This window comes from Hetaerina americana, unplaced genomic scaffold, assembly GCF_022747635.1.
Source record: "Hetaerina americana unplaced genomic scaffold, ioHetAmer1.1.p SCAF_13, whole genome shotgun sequence".
Taxonomy (NCBI): Eukaryota; Metazoa; Arthropoda; class Insecta; order Odonata; family Calopterygidae; genus Hetaerina; species Hetaerina americana.
In genome coordinates, this window is record NW_027286403.1 from 6,546,934 (window position 1) to 6,566,558 (window position 19,625).

Genomic DNA, 19,625 nt, shown 5'->3' on the forward strand with positions numbered 1-19,625 from the left:
ATGATGATATAAATCGTATGTCATCAATGCAACTGCATCACATGCATAGAGGGATTAAATCAATTTTGACCTGCCAAATTTAGATCAGTTGGCAATCTTTATCTGGATATTATTTTTAGAACCCTATTCTTCAAGTTTATGAGGATGCCTAATTTTCCTTGGAAATTAACATATATTCTTCTCAGTTTTATGCCTACTTAGATGACTATTCATGGATAAACTAAAATGACTATGGAGGTAATTTAGTAAATTATACATTACCAAATAAATTGGTGGTAGCTGAATGTTATTCAACCTATAGGGGTGCAAAAATTATAAACTTCTTTCAGTTGCAATGCAGAGCAAGAGTTCGTCATATTTCCATCAATACATACACACCACAGGTAACAAGTCCTCCATTTTATGCCGGAATTCAAATCACAACAAGAACTCCATTAATTGTCCAGGAAGGTAAGCATATTTTTTAATTTCTCTTAATAATCATAATGTATTAACCTAAGCTATATATTATCTTGATAATTTGATATTAATGAAGTCATATTTATGTTTCTCAGGAGGCCCTGAAGTGTTTTTAGAAATGAGATCAACAGTACCAGTTGGTTGTTATGATGATGACTGCTGTATTCCATTCAAAGTTGCCATACAATATCCAGATGATACGCACTACTGTCCATCTGGAGAGCCCCTTGATAGGGTAATATTTTTGTTTCTGAGAGCTAAAATTGGAAAAAACATTTTGGCCTCAATCATAATATTTTTACTCTAAAATGGCTTATCCTTATTTGGTTACTGAGCACTCATGCAATGAAGCAATCTTTCACTGTATCACTAAGTTGAATGCAGTACTTACTGTAGTTTGAATATTATTAGAATAAAGTAGCATTAAATAATTTCAGTTCAAAAAATCATAAACTGCCTTACATTATAATCAAATAAGGTGCTCCTCTTCCTAAAAGCACCAATTAGCAAAAGTGGTAACCATAAGAACACCCAACTGTTGCAGCAGAGAATTTCCATGAGCGCCATTTCACTTAGCATGAGCCAGAAGGGGCATAACTAACATACTTATTCACTTGGGTGATGCATGTATTATTTGGATTGCTTTAATGAGCAGTGGAAGCATATACTCATAGATCAATGCTATACTATGCACTGAATTTCTTAGATGAATCCATAGGTGTTATCTCGTATTTACTTAATTCTGCTAGTAAAAATAAAGGGATACATTTTTAGAGTGTACGATGAAAAACATGGTACCCCATAATCCCATGGATTGTTAATTTCCAATAATAATAGTTAATTAAGCTGCTCTCTGTCCCGCCTTTCCTTAAATGTTCAAATAATGAAACTATTGTATTGAAGAAAAGTGTCCCAAAACTATACTTTTCAGAACAGTAGAAAATATTAGGTGAAGTATACATAGTTATTTATAGTACCATGTCAGGTAGATACAAATAGATTAAAAACAATTTTCCTTTTTATTAAATGTTTATTTAAAGTTAAATATACCACTTTAACTAATCAAATAGTTGCAATTCATTGAATTTGCATTGCATTGCATCATCAATTTATCACAAGAATAACAAATTAATCATGTTGCATGAATGCATCAAAAGCTATAGCTATACACCCTTGTGTAGTCCCAAGGTGCTGCTTCACTGAAGTTAAAACTTTGCTGTTTTTGTTCATAGTATGTTTCAGTTACATTAGAGAAAGACATGGTGATGAGTACAGGTTGAGGGCAGTCAGTGGTCAGACTAGGTTAAGGGAAAGGTGGGTTACTAGAAAGAGAAGTATATCTTGGAGTCACCCCAGGATGAAAAATTATGTGAGTGTTGAGAAAAAAATAGAGGAGGAAGGGTTTCATTCTTTGGGAAGGGAAGAGATCATATAATTTGAGAATAGTGTGTGGTGGTAGAGGTTTGTTTGGTGTTTCCATCTCCTTTCCAGCCTCTGTACAGACACATAGAGCTGTTCTGGTTAAAGCTCCCAGAAAGGTCATCCATGGTAGAGAGGACAAAAGGTAGGATCCAGAGGTAGCTTCAGTGGCATATGATGTCAGTGGAGTGACCATTTAAGATAGTATCAAGTTAAAACTATTAATAAAGAAGGCAAGAGGAAATCGCCTCAGTTATTTTTTCTCATGAAACCATGATTAACATAGTTGTGATTTGGAGAAGAATGGGTAAAATAAAATGGACAGAAAAGCAAGCAAAAGAAGAATGCGAGGCATGATGGAGGAAAAAAGAAGGTTGTTCAGAGAAATTTGGGGAAAGTACAAATACTGGATGCAGGGAATAATAAATGGAAATAGAAGATTCTAGACTGATAGATGAGAGAATATTCGGTAAGCAAGTTTGGGGGAGGAAAAAATAGGATGTTTTATACAATAGACAGGAAGGATGTTTTATATAATAGACAGGAAGTATGCATGATTGAAAAATGATTTATTCTAATGTATGTAGTGCTACATTAAGAAGGAAGTTAGAACGGTGGCAATTGTTAGTCTCCAAGTTCACAGAAACCCTACCTAATGCAGCAGTTTCCTGTTAATAATAATATATACTAAGTTTGTTTCCTTCTACACCATTCTCTTTTTTGCTCACTCAATTACTTGAAACTAAAGGTGGTCCCTTTGTCATTTCCCAAATTGTGTTGTTGCCAGCCTTGGATATTAGTTATAAAAATTTATTTAAAAAGTAATTGTTTTAGTTTACTCTTTTTTAGAGAAATATAATTGAATGTCCGCTTATAAAATGACTCAATTTTCCCTTCAAAATGGATTCATTTTTTAGGAATGCAGCAATTTCAAAGTGCAAAAATTATTCACCTTGACTGGGATTTGAACCAAGATCCCTCAATATCTGGTCAAGTGCTTAAGCCAGTTAAGCTACCAAGTCATTCTGTTACACTCCAAAATTTTGGGCTACTTTAAAAGATTTTATCATTAAATACCATACAACCATGTCACAGGTAGTTGTAGTCATGCATTTTGCACTTGAGTCCACTAGGTTAAAGCCTGGCTTTAAACACTAGGAGATATACCTTCGGCAAAGTCAAATAAATAGTGAAAGACACCTGTGTCAATTTATGTATGGTATTTTTTTTATAACATCTTCCTTTAAATCCCGCCAATTAAGAGGATGCCTTGGTAGCTTAACTGTCTAAAGCACTTGGCTGGACATCAAAGGATCTGGGTTCGAATCCTGGTTAAGGCAAATGGTTTTTGAACTATGAAATTGCTGTGTTGCAATGCACATCAGTGGATTATATTTTTTGGGAGTTTTCATTCAAGTTAAATTATTATTGTTAAATTAGTTGGAGGATTAGCTAAATATTTAATTATGATTTAATCAAACTGTGGCTAAATTTGTTGAACTTAAGCCTTTAATGAAACTCAGTTAAAATGTATTACATTTAACTTACCCAAACCAACTTCCACAGTTCCTTCTCATAAACTGCCTCAAGCCCCTAGGTTTAGCGAGTGGCAACAAATAAGCCTAAGGCACCAGCTAGTGGATACATGCTGCTCTGCCAAAGTGATTTCCTCTTAAGAAATGCTGATTGTATCCTTTAATCACACAGTTTCCAAGAAAAATATTAAGTATAGGTCACAACTTAGGGCTTACGGAATGGACAAGGAAGGGAAGGTATACATTTTCAATGTTTAATTTGAATAGAATCAAAACAGAAATCTATAGAATGGAAGTAAGGGTATATGGCCTCTTGAATGTAAATGCAAATAATATATATTCTAGTTGTAACTATATCCTTAATATTTTTCTGCTCCAAGTTAGGGCTCAAGGAATGCACACATCACATTTGTAAAGATGACTGGAACACCACACACAAAGTTGCTCTAAGAAGCAAGCCAGATAATCTTTATGGAGGTAATCAGCAGCTTTCCTTGGAAATGGGAAGTTTAGCTCATGGCCACAGTATATGGTCACATTATAAACTTCCTCCTCAGCAGGTAATTTAAGAGAGTTATATAAATTATATTCCTTTTGTTTCAAGTTACCTAAAAGGAGATGAAAATACTAATATGAAAAATATTTCCTCACAGCTTCAAGTGGTTGGATTTGATGTCAGTGAAAGATGCACTTCAGATGTATATATTAATACATTTGATGGGCAAATATATAGCCATAATTTAAAAGGAACGTTTTTACTTTACAAAAATGGCAACCAAGAAGTTGAGGTAAGTATCGATATTTTTTTACCAACCAAATAAAATATCATAGTATTTGTATATGTGCTTTCATTCTAGAAAAAAATTAGAAAATATATATATTTATTTCAAATTTCTAATCCCTAACCAACTGCCAAGTTATTGAAAATTATTATCTCCACTTACCTGTATGCTCATTGGCCCCTCATCTATTGCAATTTCCTCAGTAACACCTTTTATAAGTTTATTTGCTAGTTCAGCTATAGGTATGTCCTTTTGTAACATGAAAATGACTGACTGATTTAAATGAAACCATTTATATATTGTTCAGTAATTTTAAAGTTAGTTTGAAAGCTACGGAAATCATTAAGTGCCCCTCTCCTTTTAACCTGGAGAATGCTAATTTGTTGTTCCTCGGTTACAATAAAAATTGGGATTTTTATGTATCCCCACTTGTATGCAACCGACAACTCACAGGTGATTTACAGAGTCATATAGCTTCAAAAGATTGCTTTTCTCTTTCCATCTGTAATTGTTATTTTTCCTGCTCTTAGTCGAAGAACAAGCCAATTCATCTGTTGATATTATTTCTTATGAAGTGAGCCACTTTAAATTGTACCAGTGAGAATGTGCTCCCAAAAGTAAGTGAGAGATCAGTTGTCATTCATCTTTAATTAACATCTCCATCAAATCTATCAATGTCAGGCAGCTAGGAAATACATTTTATAACTTAACAAGAATCTTAAATTGGTGAATGAAGTGTTTTTTCATAAATTTGTTTCATGATGCATGCAAGTTAAGATAAATTTTATGGAATATGGGACGGTATGATAGTCTTGTGAGTAGATGGTTTGAGTGCTGGCCGTGGAGGGTTCTAGGTTCATATCCAGATGTTACCTTTGAATGTCCCACTGAAAATACAACTGGTTTGATTTTATGGTATAGGACTTAATGAGAAACTTTAGGCAGTATGGGCCAAGGAACTAGCCCTCCTGCTTAGAGTGTGTGAATTGCACTTACTCTAAGGCTCCTTAATGTAAGATCAGGTTTGCCTTCACCTATCAATAATTGGGTTGATTATTGAGGTCATGTTAAATATTGGGTGTGGGAGTCCTGAGGTAGAGGGTTGAACTACTGACTGGAGGGCTTGGGGTCGATTCCTGGGCAAGCCTCACCTGAGCTGTATGATTTTTCAGGTGCCAGAATTTGCTGGGAAACTATATGCAGCACAGGGAAGGAAACTGGCCCCCTGCCCTAATATGTGAATTACATGCCATTGGGCTTAGTATTGAGTGAAATCTACCACCTATCAAACTGACCTTTGGGTTGATAACTGTGTTTTGTTAAAAATTAGACATTACATAATAGCGGACTGCATTGTTCCAGTTGCTGTATGGATTGCAGGATTATATACTTCCTATGCTCTCATGATATCAAACTGACCTTTGGGTTGATAACTGTGTTTTGTTAAAAATTAGACCTTGCATTATAGTGGACTGCATTGTTCCAGTTGATGTATTGATTGCAGAATTATATACTTCCTATGCTCTCATGATGTTGAAAATTATATGGAAATAATAAAGTCTTAAAATTCCAGCTCAATTAAAAATTAAGGAGAAAATTAAATATGTTGTGTTATTTAGGCCATGTTGTTGTCTTCTAAATTGCTGTTACTAAGTTACCTAAGAGTATAGTTTTGAATTCAAGCATGAAGCTATTTTTCCTCTTAAAACTAATTTAGCACCTCACATAATAACTTCTAGGTTACCTATAGCAACTGCACTTATAGAAGGAACTGCAATTGTGCAGTGACCATTAGAGGGGAGTATTCTGTTATCAAAGCTGATATTTGCATGAAGGGATACCTATTAATATGGAGTGAAGCAAAGTACAGTGGAGTAGATGATGGTGATCATGTCTACCAAGATGTAACAATTTTACAAGAAAATGAAGGAAGGTCATATAAGGTATGTTTAATGAATAAAATTGCATCATATGCTATCCCTGATTCAGCCCACCCAAGATTTAATGTGTGATAAATGCAGACTTTTGTTGCATAGATGGAATGACCATCATTGATATTAAACTTGATGGGACCTTTTTTGTTGTAGGCTGTATTTTCTTCAGGAACAATAGTAAAACTGGGACCTTATTTGTCTTACATAACAGTGTATGCCTTAAGAACAGATTTGGGGAAAACATCAGGCCTTTGTGGCCTATTTGACAGAAATCCATCAAATGATTTGGTGAATGAAAATGGGACACCAGCATGCATGTATAGGCCACGAATTCCATGTTCTCAGTACTCTCAAAGATGGAAGTAAGTATAATGCATCAAATCTGAGTTTTCTTCCTTGCACATAGAAATCATCTAGAAGGCCCGGACTTAGATGTTAAATTCTAAGGAAGGCATAGATACAGGATTTGAGGTGCTAAAGTAACTTCAGCCACAGTTATAATTTCTATGACAGTAGTATAAAACAGAACCCCTTAAAAATATATTTTTGGCGTTTACTTCTATCTAACATGTCATCAAGTAGTGGAATCCCCAGAAATCTACATATGTTCCTTAAGACATTTGTCCTCCTAAAATTTTAAAAAACCTGTCTCATAGTAAAATATGCCTGAAGCAATAGACACAATATCCAAGATTTTATTAATTACATGACCTGTCTTTGTTACTACTTTATTTATGTGTTACTTTGTAATTAATTAATTTATGATCAGTTAAAGATGAATGTTAGTACTGTGAAATGATATAAACATCCCTTCAAACAGCATCAGAGGATCTTGTTCTTCCAAATAAATTCGATTCTGAATGTCCTACAAAAGACCACCTACAGTCAGGGATACTGATTTAACAATTAGATATAACAGAAAAAATACAAAAATGTGACTAGGGGTTGAATAAATATATTGGTTAGGATACTGATTTCCCGTCCCATAGAACTAGCTTCAAACCCAAGTGTTGCCGTATATTTTTGAGTAATATCCCTATCCCTACTTGTGTGTAGTGACTTTATACTGAATGCAAATGCAATGTGATGAATCGCCATCACACACATGCCGAAAAAATTGTCTTTTTGTTTGCTGTCATTTTTTGGCACCATTTTTCTCCAAATGCATTTTATTTCAATGGTTTTACCAGGTTATTCGCCATATTTTTGGGCATCCTAGTTATTCCACACCCTGATTAAACTAATCCTGGTTACTGAACAGTCTACCTTACTGTTAAAATCAATTTTATAAGTTGCCTGCAGGACATTTGAATGTGAATGTGAGGTTATGGAAACATTAATTTTGGCTGGAAGAGTCTCATACATAGTGGGACATCTGGCATTTCTGTCCCTAGCTCCATAGGTATTTTGTGGTCTCTAGCAATATTTTTAACATGCCTCCTTATTCTATCAATGCGAGATCATGAATTTTGGAAGTCCTAATTTAAGGGAATGAATCCTGCATTTTGAAAAATGATGGAAAGTGATAGAAGTGGTAATGGTCTACTTAGCATTTTATCATATCATTCAGCTTACTTTACATTTCATCATAAACGTTGACTTTTTGAGTGTATGAATTTTTACATACCATTTTGGTTTGAGTAATCCTGTACAAAATCAAAGCATCAAAATATGGGTGAGTTTATCCAAATCATTTGAAAAAAGAGGCATGTTTTGACTTTTGATGACTAACTTCTGATATCTAATTTAGCATGTGCATATTACAAAGAATCCTGAAAATATTTCGGCAATTATCATTATTGTTGGGTAGGTACATATATACATTTATTTCATGAATGAGCATGGTGAAATGTACTTCTTGTATGATAAACAATTGATATACATTGTACTCGTTGGCTGGAAGATGATATTGATTCATGCAATGGATTGATGAATTTTTCCAAATATGTGATAAATATTGAGATAGAGAAATGAAATATTTTTGTATTCCAGAGTGCCTACAGGACCAACAGCAGCAAATAAGACTGCCGTGGCTCAAGTAACAACCACAAACAAGTATGAAAGCTATTGTTCCTGTCGAAAGCCAACAAAATCAGAAACAAATACTAAGAAGATATCTGATGAAAGAAATGAAAATGAAGTTGAAAATAAAGGTCTGTTACTTAGAATGAATAATTTTATTTGAGATCATCATCTTTTCATTTGTATTTTTCATATTGTTTCCCCACAGGTCTAACCCTGTATTATCATACATTTTTGGAGATAATATTTTTAATACATTTTGCATTTTAGTGAAAATAGTTCTTCACTGAACCTCTAAATAATGTGCACTGTGTCTTCTTTTCAATGGGTTAACAAAGCAGTCAACAACAAAATTTTATCTGAATTTTTTCCAAAGCTGGGTTTAGCACCTATTAAACCAAGATTTTCTAGATCACTCATAACTCATACAAGCTTCAGTGCACCTGGTATCATAGTTTGGGTATGAATACAACTTATCAGCCCTCAAGTGTCATCATTGAAGCATAATTATGTATCCATGTTTGTGTTTGTGCCCAAAGAGGGCTGTCATAAATGTTAAATTCTGCTCTTTTATCTCCTATCCTAAAAACATACCCCAACAATAAAAGAGGGACCTTTGAAGTTGATTCTAGCATGAGTATTAAGGGAGGTAATATTCAAACATATTATCTGTTGCTCACCAGTGCCTTTCTGTATTCAACTTAACATTCCTTTTTCTCCACAATAGCTAATTCATCACTTGGGAGTGCATGGTTTTTTTTGTGCAGAAATTCATCAACAAAAATAACTTCACTTTCATCTCATCAAAGAATTGTCATGTATCAGTGTCCCAATGCCTTTATTGAGTCATCCTAATTCCAGCATATTATTTAAATCCAGCCATAGGTAAAATGTACACTGTTAGAAGCAGTTACATACTCATACACACAGTATATAAAGTAATTTGCATAAAGTGTGTGTGTTTTTATATATTAGTTCATTACAAAATGTACATCTCTTCTTTCTTACTTTTATGCATGTTCCCTGATAAAATAACATATTTCAGTTGATAGACTATTATTACTTAAATATAAATGACTAAATGGAACTCTGTTGTGATTCTTCTGCAGCGTTTCATGAGCATGCTTACACTTAGAAATGCAAACATTTCGCAAAGCAAGTTTGCAAATGTGGATATTGATGAAAATTACTATCCCGCTGATATGAGGAGAATATGGAAGCCATTTTCATCATTTATGTATGGGAAAAGTCCATTAGTAATAGTTATTGTACTTTTGCTCTGATGTATAAAGATTTTTAATCAGAATCCTTTGTTTGCAGAGACTGAATATGATGATGAGCAGTACTGTCACTCTTCTATGTGTGAATATTCTCCAGGAATTGAAATGTCAGAAGAATATCTAAAATTTGCAGCCGAACAGGTAAATTAATTTTAATAAAATTACTAAATTGTAGTGTTTGCATAGCCTAAAACATTATTTCTTAAATCATAACAAATTATATGCTCTCATTAAAATGAAGCAAGAGAATTTGCTAATTAGTATGTTGTCATTAAAGTATATTTACATGCCATCAATAGAGTTCTTTATCTATGGGTTACAAATGGGTCACTTTGTAGATATAGATGGAATATTTTGATCTTCTTTCACAAGTTTGAAGTCCATTCAATTCCAGGTTTGTTCGGAATTCATTAAAAAATGAATTGCAGATGACAAAGTTGATTTATAAACGTAACTGGGATTTCAGAAAATATTATTTAGAACCTCTTATGTAGTGAATGCCTGTGCCTGCTTGTTCAGTGAATTTGGAGCAGGGATAAGAAATAATTTATCATAATTTCAATGGAACTCCGTCACTTTTGAATGCCTACATTATTGCACATGAAAACTAAGTGAAAATCCTCAAGGAAAATCTATATATCATTTTATTTTAACATTGTTCTTACTACCAAGTATTCTATTATTTAGAGATTCTTACCCACAAAATATTTTTGAGCTCTAGGAACTATTGTTCCGCAATAATTGCATCAGCACCAGTCCAGTTTCTTTTGGTTTGCTTTCTGGAAGTGTGGTAGGTGGGAGAGACACGTGTGTTCCAAGTACTGTGGTCCCAGAACCCACACCAAGAGTGGGGATTCTAAGAACTACAGTTCTGGAATACACAAGTGTGTTCTTGTGAGTTTATAGATAAATTTCTCTAGTGATGTAGCTGTTGGTTATTCATTGCAATTGTTACTTGTTAAGTGCATAATGTGCGACTGCATTGATTTTTGGGTACCTACTTAAAGCATAATAAGAAATTAATTAAATGACCGTAGAGCCATTTAGAAAGGTAATAAGCCAACTATTTGCCATTAATATCACATATTAAAGAATTAGATAGTTCTTTTCAGGCTTGGAAAATCGAGGCCTCTCACAGAGTATGATAGTACCAAATGAAATGGTATCAGCCATGTATCCGCCAACAGGATGGAATGCACAGACAGCTGGAATTGCTTGCCAGAGATACATATCGGGCAGTGCTGCTGCTGGCCTCTGTAATAATATTGCCCGAACCAATTTACAAGACAGAGTGTCAGAGTGTACATCAGATGTCATGGTAGCAGATTTTTTAATTATATTTTAATTGAATATCACTTTATCTCTATGCCAGTCCATATTTTATAGTGAACATGAGCAAGTATTATTTTCATTTCCATAGTCAGTGTGTTTGTGTTGCATTCAAATCTACCTCATAAACCTTTAATGCCAGCTGGCTAAGTCTTTTACAATATCCACCTGGTGCCTAACTCAGACCTGAAGGATTTGAATTACACTTCAGAGATGGGTGCTGCGTAAACTCTTTTAGTGTGATTCCTATTAACTCTTATATCAAGGAAAAATTTACTGGAATCCCAGGGGTATATAATCCACCAGACATCTATAAAGAGTAATAATTTTGGAAAGCCCTGGTAAAATGAAATTTCGAGTAAATGTTGTTGGGATTATGTCAATAAAATTTAAGTCACATATCTTGTTTAGGGCAGAATACTAGTATGTTGGACTTAAACTGATGTTCCTCTACCAGGTAGCTAATAACACTGGATGGGCAGCTGTCAGCTTAAATCGTTTCAAAGAAGATTGCAAAACTGAGCTCTATCGAAACTTATCCCTTTGGGAAAGGACACCTGCAGGACAGATAACCACACCATTGCGGATACTCAATTCCTTGTGTGTAAACAACTGCAGTCAAAATGGAATTTGTAAAGCAGGTGAAGAAATTGCTATTTATATTCTACAATGACAATCCCTCTTTCTTTCTTACTTTATGTTTATGGGTTATTTACGGGTTAAATACAAGTAATAATGGTACAAGTACTAAAATGAGTAAAGATACTTAGTTAATCAATGTATTTTCCTCCAAATGAGAATGAAATCATTTTTTCTGTCACATTAATGAATTCCTTCACAGAGATAATTTCTGTGCTTCTATTGTTTAATAAATGCTGAATACTTCATGTGGTATTTGGAATATGTGCACATCGGGTATTTGTAATGGTGATTATGTGATTTAAAAATTATAGCCCTACTTTATTTAACACCTGTTGTAAACTTGCAGGAGTAAACTTTTTCATTGATGGTCATCCTATTTTTTCCCCTTCTCCATTTCCACTACTGTAAAGCATTGTAATAGTGCATTCGAAAAAAGAGACCAAAGCCATTTTGCTTTTTTCCTGATTGTAAATTTAATTATAACATCTTCAAATGTACATTTTGATTTGGTTTCTAAACTTTGTTAGGCAAATTTCACCTTATGAAGCATTTTCAGATGTTTTTTATTTTGGACTCTTCCCTTTTTCCAGGTGTATGCTACTGCAATAAGGAGTATGCTGGTAGTGACTGCTCGATACAAGTTTCTGAGGCCCCTGTATTGCAGGGTCTAACTTCATCACCATGTGATGTGTATAAATCAAACTGCAAATTTGTGGCTGTGACTGGAAGGGAATTTTTTGAGCATCCCCACTTAATGTGCTTAATTGAAGTTTTCATGGTAAGAATATATGGGAAATTCAGTCCATGAATCATGTGGGCTATAAAAATAGGGACATTTTTACAACCGATGTTAGATTCACAGATTAAAGATTTTCCATTGTACAAGTATTTCTTATGCTGCAAAAGAAAGCTGATACATGAGATTTAAAACTATTTTCTAATTTTGGGAGTAGTTATCTTTGTTTAACTATTAGCACTTGCGTTTTTACAGGGCTTGCCTAGCATTATTTGGCACTCTGTCAAGAGGAGTTTTGTTTGACCCCCACCCTTCTATTAAGGACAGTCAATGACAGTTCTTAGGTACAGGAAAATTTCTCTTGGTGCCCTGTGTTCTCTTGGTCAACTCATCTACTGTTTTGGATACCCCCCCAAGTGTGAGCCATGGACAAGTCTACTTCCCTTGATAGTATTTTTCTATCATAAGTTGGAATTCTGGAAAGCTTTTGCTTGTCTTTACGGAAGAGCCAGCCCTGGATCGATTTAAAAAATAAAGAATGCTGATCAATGAACATTAATGTGTATATTTAGGAATCATAATTTGCTGTGCTTGAAAATAGGCATTTATTTGGTAATTTTGCTCATGTACTATCTGTGAGTCATATGACATCTATTAGATGCCATCACAGCCACCATATCAGTTGACCAGTTGGGTGATTGTGCTTAACAATTGCATAGATATTAAAGGGTTTGTATTCATGTGTAGCATTAACTGATCAGCTTCATAATTGTTCTCTCATGGAAGAGAGATTCTTAAGTTGAATAATATAATTTACTACCTTCCCATATTGAGGGCCTGAATATGAGATACATTCTGGAGGCATTATCAAAAAAGAGTCATTCCTGTCAAGCCTAGACAGTCACAATACCAATGCCATAGGCTGTAACATATTCCTATATTATATATAAAAATTAGGTATATGCAAATTTTAGATTTTAGATATGAAACAATTTCAAGTCTTTTCTGAATCGTGCAACTGTAGAGACTACTTTGGTTTAATATGGAAGGAACTTCAAGTACAGTACTTACAATGTTAATGGAATGAATTGTCAAATCATAGTCTTCTTGTTGTTCATCATGAGTCATCCAGCATAAGTGGTGCATTTCTCTCTTCAATTCCTTTTGACCCCTATTTCCTCCTAGCTCTAGTTACTGTCCACACTAACTCTGCAAATGGCCTCAGCCATCTCAAGGATCACAAAGTAATTAAATTAAACTAATGACATCCATTTGAAGGAAAAAGGTTTTTTTTTCTCTTGCCCTTATAGAAATCAATAGAATGCAGTATTCCTTCTTATTCCTCATGAGTCCCGTTGATTGCGGGTAAAAGAAATCCTACTCCATTAGAATGCACCCAAGGAGCCAGGACCCTCCCAATATCCTTGGACTCTCCCAAGTACTCCTGATTTGCACTCCAGTGATTTTAGGACAGTCTTCCCTCAAAATCAGGGCTATTCTGGGTACTCACCTAGAGCAGATGGTCTCACCCATTGATCCCAAAATGGAGCCACTCCTAACCACTGTAAATGTTCTGAATTTTCAGCAACCATTTCCTCTGACCTGGTACTAAGATTGCTCCAAATATTCAGCTCTAACCAATACTGTCCTTAGTTTGGTAGTGCTTAGGGATATTTATCCTTGTGAGATGTGTATGGAATCCAGACTTCATCTACTCAGCCCTTGATGCCTACGCCATTTAATCCTCTCTACCTCCTCTAATCTATTATGGAGTACTTAAAGAGCAATCCTCTACCCCGTGTCCACTCTTTGGTGGACAGCTCTTCTCTTAACACCCACTCTATAACATTTCAACTTTTTGTTTCTTTAAACTCTCAAATAGAATTTAAAATATATATCGTGCACAACTCATGGGTTCATGGGTGTGAAGACACTGTGGTTGGGGAGAGAGGGAAAGAAGGTTCAAGTGCATATAGCATAAGTAGGTCAGATAGCAACATTATTCTGATAAGTTCAAGGTAATTTAAAGCTAATTTTAAAAAATGTTTGTTCTACTTATAATTTTGCTATGGTATTTTGCTGTAATATTTATATGTTGTTTGAAATTATTTCCTTGGATCTCTAATATAAAATTTTTACCTTCAGGTGAAGGACAGAGATGACTCAATATTGTCACAAGGATTTATTAAAACTGAGGGAGAATTCCTCAGTTTTCAAATTGTTATATGCCCTTTACCAAATCTAGATGTCCATTCTACTGGGAAACACTTCAGCAAAGATAGTACAAGGTAATATAGTTGAAATTATCCTTAAGTTGCTCTTCAGTTGCTCCCAAAGTCTGAGGCTCATCTCCCTTGGGAAGCCAGGTTAAATATTATGTAATAATGCATTTCATCTTATGAAATGTGGAGGTCGTAAAAAAATTTTTAATTTTTTTTATTTCAATCTTTCTTATTTCCAATCAAAAGTTTTAGGAAATGCATAATTAATTACCATCATGAATATACCTATCTTCACTCCTTGATTAATAATATAATTTTGATCCATTGAGCATTGATTTGCCTCTAATCTATATTTTTATGGTGATTCATTATTCTTGGGAAATATACTAATAAAGTAAGAAGGCTATTTACTGTGATGCCCCTGAGAAAGCACTAAGTAACTTTTATGTAAAAGTAATACTAGATATTTATGAGGACTAAAAATGGTTAAGTATGATCTTCAACTTTTCTAAAAGAAACAGTACACTTTATCTATGAATGGAAGGGACCAAAGTGTCCTATGTATGTATTCAACTTCTTTCTCTGGTGCCTCATAATTTTTTCTGATTATCATAGAAAATTGAGACAACAAAGAAAAAACAAAAATAAGTGTAGAAAGAAAATGCCTTCATATCATAGATGTTTTGTCTGCCTTACCTTGCATTAGAACTTTACAAAACAAATTCAAAATTCCCATCAATTAAAGGATTAAGGACTGGCACTAAAAACTCCTATCATACAATCATATCATGTATTGCTGGTGGACACTATAGAGGAGCACTTTCACTGGGTTAATCTTTAGGATTTCATTTCATTTTATCTGCTATCTGGAGATTGACAATGTAACCTCAAGTTGTGAGTGGCAAGGATCAAGGAGAGGGCCCAATTTACATATGGGCTAAGGAATGGGGTGCTGAGTGAGTTTCAGAGTCTTACCATGTGGAGGGATGGACGTTCATATGCAGATTTAGTGGCTTTGAGACCTTACCCTGATAGGATTGGAGTCATCAATTACACTGAAGCAGAGAAACTGTTTCAAAAATACAGTATTTGCCTAAGGTTTAAATGTCACAATGTTGAGCCTTATGGCTTGTGCCATTGCCAGGTAATAATTGGCGATAAGGTGTTTTTTTCTGGTGTGAAAGGCTTATTCAGTAGGTTTTGAAAATTTTCATTTAGGTATTGATTTTTTAGGACCTATATGAAAATATTCCATTGGAAATATATTGCATGAAATATTATATTTGTAATATGTACAAGTATTTTTACATGGGCATTTTGCCCATGTTGTTTAACTAAAACATTTTGATTTTTTTAAAATAAACAAGTTTTATGTATTATTTCATTTTTAGGGCCCTTTTGAAAGTCTCAGTATGCTATGGACTTCTCTGTGCAGCTTCAATGGATATGTGGATCTATGATTCTCGCTGCTGGGACTGTACTAATTCAGCATGCAAGCCTAAATTACCAGGCCCCTGTTTTTATTATAATCCATATTACACTCCACACCAATGAAGTGCCTAATTTTTCATCCATTGTAAGTTATTAAAAATTTATAGGATTAGCGTCTGAGAACCAACTGAAACCTGAATATATTGATTTCATTACATTTTATTGTATTTTATCCATCTCTACCTCTGATTCTGTATCCTTTTTTTGTCTAGGGAAACGCTGTCATATTTGTAAAATAAAACATTATCAAGCATGCCAACAAAATGCCATAAATGCTGTGTAAATTGCGGTCAGTCCATTTAGGTTGTGATGAAGTAATGTTTTGTGCTGAGCATTGGAATGGGCTCAATTGAAAGTTGTGAATAATTAAAGACTATTGTGTGAACTTAATTTGGCAATGTACAGAAATAAAGAAGTATGAAAATCTTGTAACATATGTTTCTACTTCAGAGTTTTAAATTGAGTACCCATAGGATCAGGACAGCCACATGACAATTAATTCTGCCATATGAAAATGTAGCTTCTTCTGATAAAAATTGGTAGACTTTCCTTGGCTGTTATGCATTTGAAATCCAACTTGTTTATGAGAAATGCAGTCTTTTAGAAAGACATTTTTGAAAACATTTGAGGATTCTTCATTGGAATATTTTCTGTTAGCTTTAAACCAATAAAAATATTGCTAAATAGTTCAAAAGACAGCAAGTAGATGAACCTCTGCCATCTGAAATTATCCATGACCTACTTGCATACTTTTAGAGATTTGGTGGTTGATCCTATCATTTTTAACAATAATAATTTTATTTCACTCCGTAGGTCTTACAGAGACATTAAGGTAGTCAAGGACATTACAAAAAAGTTCACAAAAATAGATATGATGAGAAAGACAATTTTACACAAAGAAAAAGTACAATTTAGTGAGTGGGTAGAATGCACACAAATAATTTGCATGGAGGAATATAATTAGAATGTAAAATATTTTATAAGCCAAAATATCTTCAGTGACTTTTTGAATTTACTTATTGTGGGGGAAGCTTTTAAATTAGTCAGGAGCTTATTTCATAATTTTGAGGCTCTATTTTGAAGGTATTTTTGACTTATTGAGAGCTATACACCATGATATGGATGCCATTTTTTCATAGTATTGTGCTGCAAAACTCCTTATTAGCTAAAAATAAATGGGAGGCTGCAGTATAAATGAGTCATAGTGCAGAGTGTATAAAGAAGGAAGGACTAATATCCCAGGGGACTTAGATGGAGGACATCCAGAGGTATCATTGATGATATAACACACATCTTTCAGTGCTTGGTATTACATTGAGAATAATGAAGACCCATGGGAATTTTAAAATCATCGTGAAGTGTATTGCTATCAATTTAATGTTTAGCTTGAAAAAGAAGAGGAATTCCATGCAGAGATAATTTTCATCCCTTGTGCTAATGTATTGCTTCAGGTGGAAATAAGGTGATTCTCATGCAGTAGTTTTGTGGGTTTCATAAACAAAATCATTTAGTTTCCATCGTTAGTTTAGCCTAAATTTCCATATGGGTTCCATATGGATTCTACTGTCTTATCCTCACTGAGAAGCTTTAAAAAATTTACCTCCATCTCTCTCCAATATTTATATATATTCCCAAAATATTCCAGTTAAAAATTAGTTTACCATTCCCAAAAGCTTTTTTCTGCAATGCAGTAATTACTCCAAGGAACAAAAAAAAATTGGCAATCTAAAATGGTATGCCCTTAAATCCAGTTACACATTTTATGAATTAATCAAAATAGATTTTTTTAAAAATAATGCTGAATGTGTCCACAATAGAATTCTCACTAGGTATCCAGTGTAGTAACTGGAGTTAGATTCCAATACAAGACAATGCACAATTTCTGCCATTTTTTATGAGCCTCAGTAACATCTTGATAGTGTTAATTGGTGTAGTTACTAGTACCTTTTCTGTGCCACCAATTTCCAAAGATGAAATAATTATTTTGGTCAGATGCTCCCCAGCAAGATAAGTTTTTAAATGAAACCACCCCTATATTTTTATTTGTTAGCCTCCTAAAATTTTATTTCATTAGTTAATCTAGTAAATGCAAGCTTAAGCAATTGAACACCTATGAAAATTTTCAGCAGCCAACTTTTCATTTACAATAGTGATTGTTGAAGGGTTTCCAATACCTATACATATACTTTTCTGACATTTTCAAATCACAAGTGTTAGGTGACTGACTATAACCAGACACATACTAGAAATGCACATAGTCTGGTACAAAGCTCCTAGTCATTTAATTTTTTTGGTAAAAGTAATTGAAGTGGTGTATCTTTACAATTTAAATTTATTTGATAGATTTAATGTTTTTTGCATGTGTCTCTCCAATTTTTTGTCTCTTTAGGATTTCACATTTGCTCTTATTGAGCATCTATTGCTGGCCACAGTCATGGGATGGTAATGTCCTTTCCTGCTAACACAGTGGTCACAGGTTCAATTCTTGCCTTGATGGGTTTTTTCTACCTAGTTTTTGGATGTTTAAGTTGACTCTCTCGTTTATACCATAATGTGACTAATCGCAAAAGATGCCGATATGGCTGTAATTACCATTAAAAATTGTAAATTATTATTATTTGAACTCTGCTATGTCCGGACAAGAGTGGCTACCACAAAATACCTGTTCATTTGTGAAAAACATTTGAATTGAGATCTAGTAGCCAGGTCTTCATAAAAATACAAGCATAAAATCTGCTGTTGATAGAGTACATATTTCTTTCCCCAATATCATAACGCTCACAATTTATTCCTCTGATTCGCAAATTTCAAGAGGAACACATTCAATATGGATTCTGTGTCCCCTGGTCATTCACAAAATTGGAAAATCCTCCCTGATGACAGAATTACATTTTTTAATATAATGGCCATACTGAGCAATTTGAATTCTTAAGGATAGGACATTCATCTGCATTAAAATATTACCAACAAATCTCTTTGGTGACTAGATACTTCCTTAACCCCTAATTTTCTGGCCTAATTTCCAAGTTTTTGAACATGTAAATTCATTAAAAATGAATTCTCTACTCTCAGGATTGGCCATACCATTCATGGTTGTTATTTTTCTTGTGTTCTTTGGCATCACTTAGAATCTTTAACTGCATTTCCAAATTAAAGCGGCTAAATAGCCAAGAAAATTGTTTGAACATATCTACTTTTCATACAGTTAGGAAGCAAATTTTCATATTCACCCTCAGTTCAGATTGAGGAGCATAGACAAACAACAATGGAACTTATGCAAGAAATAGGTTCTGAGCCACAGGATTTATTAAACATATATATTGATACAGACATTTGTAATGGCAATATGCTCCCTACAATAAGGTACTTTTTAAGAATGGTTTCACCCTCTTAGAGGTGGTACAGTAGGCACAACTTCTGATGTAACATTGAGAATATAAATAGCGCCTATACTTCCAATATATTATCTAAACAGAATTAAGTAACACTTGATGTTACCTATCTCTCAGACCTGCCTGCAGGTTCATGACTTTCACTGAATGAGGGAAGTTATAGATTAAAGAATACAATTTCCTTTCTTATTCAGAAAAAACTATTCAAATTTGAAAATTTTGCGCATTAAAAACCTATGATTCCTTAGTCTTTCTTCAAATATTCATTGACTTAAAAACCATTTACAAAAATGAGTGGCTTATATTCATTTTGGAGTGCTTTATTAGGAGACAGATAGGTCTCCTGCTAAACCCATGAGCTTGCAGCTGTCATATTGACAAA

The 19,625-nt window shown here is 34.0% G+C and overlaps 1 protein-coding gene across 1 annotated transcript in view; it reads left to right on the plus strand.

The window, feature by feature from the left end:
- The window catches only part of LOC139686125 (von Willebrand factor D and EGF domain-containing protein-like), a 52,160-nt gene extending 35,919 nt beyond the window's left edge, over positions 1 to 16,241 (plus strand). Inside the window, exons 5-18 of the mRNA XM_071583309.1 lie at positions 330 to 450; positions 555 to 694; positions 3,794 to 3,973; positions 4,067 to 4,201; positions 5,935 to 6,138; positions 6,283 to 6,491; positions 8,122 to 8,282; positions 9,472 to 9,572; positions 10,570 to 10,749; positions 11,218 to 11,401; positions 11,993 to 12,180; positions 14,284 to 14,426; positions 15,752 to 15,936; positions 16,064 to 16,241. Coding sequence (XP_071439410.1) covers positions 330 to 450; positions 555 to 694; positions 3,794 to 3,973; positions 4,067 to 4,201; positions 5,935 to 6,138; positions 6,283 to 6,491; positions 8,122 to 8,282; positions 9,472 to 9,572; positions 10,570 to 10,749; positions 11,218 to 11,401; positions 11,993 to 12,180; positions 14,284 to 14,426; positions 15,752 to 15,914 — 2,109 coding nt within the window. The 3' untranslated portion in view covers positions 15,915 to 15,936; positions 16,064 to 16,241. The remainder of the gene's footprint in view (positions 1 to 329; positions 451 to 554; positions 695 to 3,793; positions 3,974 to 4,066; positions 4,202 to 5,934; positions 6,139 to 6,282; positions 6,492 to 8,121; positions 8,283 to 9,471; positions 9,573 to 10,569; positions 10,750 to 11,217; positions 11,402 to 11,992; positions 12,181 to 14,283; positions 14,427 to 15,751; positions 15,937 to 16,063) is intronic.
- Positions 16,242 to 19,625: the final 3,384 nt, after the last annotated feature.